The sequence below is a fragment of the Anoplophora glabripennis genome, unplaced genomic scaffold (assembly GCF_000390285.2).
Source record: "Anoplophora glabripennis isolate ALB-LARVAE unplaced genomic scaffold, Agla_2.0 scaffold122, whole genome shotgun sequence".
Taxonomy (NCBI): Eukaryota; Metazoa; Arthropoda; class Insecta; order Coleoptera; family Cerambycidae; genus Anoplophora; species Anoplophora glabripennis.
Window position 1 is genome coordinate 1103021 of NW_019416406.1, and position 1937 is coordinate 1104957.

General features: G+C 32.8%; 1 protein-coding gene across 1 annotated transcript; it reads left to right on the forward strand.

Moving 5' to 3' along the window:
• The first annotated feature begins 251 nt into the window (after nucleotides 1-251).
• LOC108907893 lies at nucleotides 252-1272 on the forward strand. The gene is made up of 3 exons (XM_018711726.2): nucleotides 252-472; nucleotides 648-873; nucleotides 989-1272. Exons 1-3 carry the CDS (start codon nucleotides 373-375, stop codon nucleotides 1044-1046), a joined length of 384 nt encoding a protein of 127 aa, XP_018567242.1. The 5' UTR covers nucleotides 252-372; the 3' UTR covers nucleotides 1047-1272.
• The last annotated feature ends 665 nt before the right edge of the window (nucleotides 1273-1937 follow it).

Consider the following 1937-nt stretch of genomic DNA (forward strand, 5'->3'; position numbering starts at 1 on the left):
AGTTATGAGATGAGTCTTAGATTTAAAACTACGTATTTGACAAGTTTGACAATTTAATTGCCTTTGGCACACTCTGACATGTCGAAGCCAACCACGATTAAATCTGTGTTTCAATTAAGGCGGCGTTCCGTAAGTTAATCAGGATAACCGGTTGGTAACAGAGTGGTTTGAATTCGGTTACGGTTTGGTTTCTGTAAAAAGCGGTTATTTAGAAACGCTTTGGTTCGCTTCGCTGGACAGTGTTTGTTGATGATTGGATTTGATGTTATATGTATAACCAGTATACCACTTATCTTAGAATCATTTCTTTAATTCTAATATTATTGTGTTTTTGAATGACCAGCAGCTTTGTTTTGTCTTGTAACTTATAAAATGGATATTAATGCGAATGCTGCTCGCCTATTTTGTGAATTACTACTGGATGATAGTTCCAGTTCAAGCAGTGAAGATGAAGGAGTAAGAGGCCCTTTAGGTATTTTTAACATTATTTTGATTACAGACACTAGAATTAACCCTAAACTCGCCCCAGTCTAGTGGGTACTTCTTCTAGTGCATAATATGTTACGGTTATGTCGTTTACAATCTGTAAATCTTAAGATATAGTACCTGTGATATCATTTTAAATAATATTTACTACATTTTTATAAAAAAAAGACCCCGTGTGGAGCAATATATAGATGATGTCGTGGCCAGATATACCGAAGTTGAGTTTCAACAAAATTTTCGATTGAATCGAGGCACATTCAATGTTGTTCTTGAAATAATAAAAAATAAAATTTCATCAAAGACAGTAGAGAATGGTCGCCCTACTGTGCCTCCTAAAACACAACTGTTAATGGCTCTCTGGTATTTAGGTACTCCTGATTCTTACAGGTATGGGTAAAAATACTCTAGATTATTTCAAGATTATTAAAAAATTATTAGACACAAATTTTTCGACTGTCACAAAAAATAAAAATATGTGAAATTTTGTCAATATTTTTTATAGATCTGTTTGTGGACGTTTCGACTTGGGTAAGGCTACAGGTTTAAGAGCAACAAGATGAGTTGTTAATGCTTTATTTGAATTGGGACCGACATTTATTAAATGGCCCAATGGTGAATATGCTAATGAAATAAAAGAAGAATTCCTTCGCCAGGATTTTCCAGATACAATCGGCTGTATTGATGGATGTCATATTTCTATTCCATTACCAAAAGAGCATGGGCAGTCGTATATAAATAGAAAGGGATTTTCTAGTTTGGTTTTACAAGTATGTTGCATTAATATTACTTTTTCTATAATTATTATTTATATAACTCATTACATACATTTTAAAAGTTAATAGGTATCGTCAAGGCATGAATTCAATGTATGCATATCATAACATAATATAATTTTTATAACACAATCATTCATAATGACAACATAATTTTCAAAATATTATCACATTAATAAAGCAATCAAATACACAATATTTTATTTTAGGTGGTATGTGATCACAAATTAAAATTTACTCACGTATATGCTGGTGAACCTGGTTCCTCACATGATGCTAGGGTATTTAAGAATAGTGACCTATATCAGAAAATGATGAATGATCCACAAGAGATGTTCCCAGAAAATAGCCATCTGGTAGGCGATAGCGCATACCCTTGTTTCCCTCAAATCATGACACCTTATCGTGATAATGGGCATATGACTTTGCGGCAAAGAAATTATAACTACAAATTGTCAAAAGTACGAAGCAATGTTGAAAGAAGTTTGGCTTTACTAAAACAACGATTTCGATGCCTAAAATATTTAGATATGCAAAGATTGGATTGGGCGCCTAAATACATTGTGGCATGTGCAGTGTTGCACAATATCTGTATTATGCGCAATGATAATTTACAAGACATTGAAGTTGTTGATATCAATGAATTAGACCAAGATTTCATTAGATTCAATGGAGTTT

What these genes read in the sequence shown, in the direction of transcription:
- LOC108907893 (XM_018711726.2), top strand. Translation starts at nt 373, where the DNA reads ATGGATATTAATGCGAATGCTGCTCGCCTATTTTGTGAATTACTACTG. An exon ending in AGGAGTAAGAGGCCCTTTAG is followed by an intron (nt 473 to 647) that starts GTATTTTTAACA and finishes ACATTTTTATAA; the next exon opens with AAAAAAGACCCCGTGTGGAG. An exon ending in GGTACTCCTGATTCTTACAG is followed by an intron (nt 874 to 988) that starts GTATGGGTAAAA and finishes TATTTTTTATAG; the next exon opens with ATCTGTTTGTGGACGTTTCG.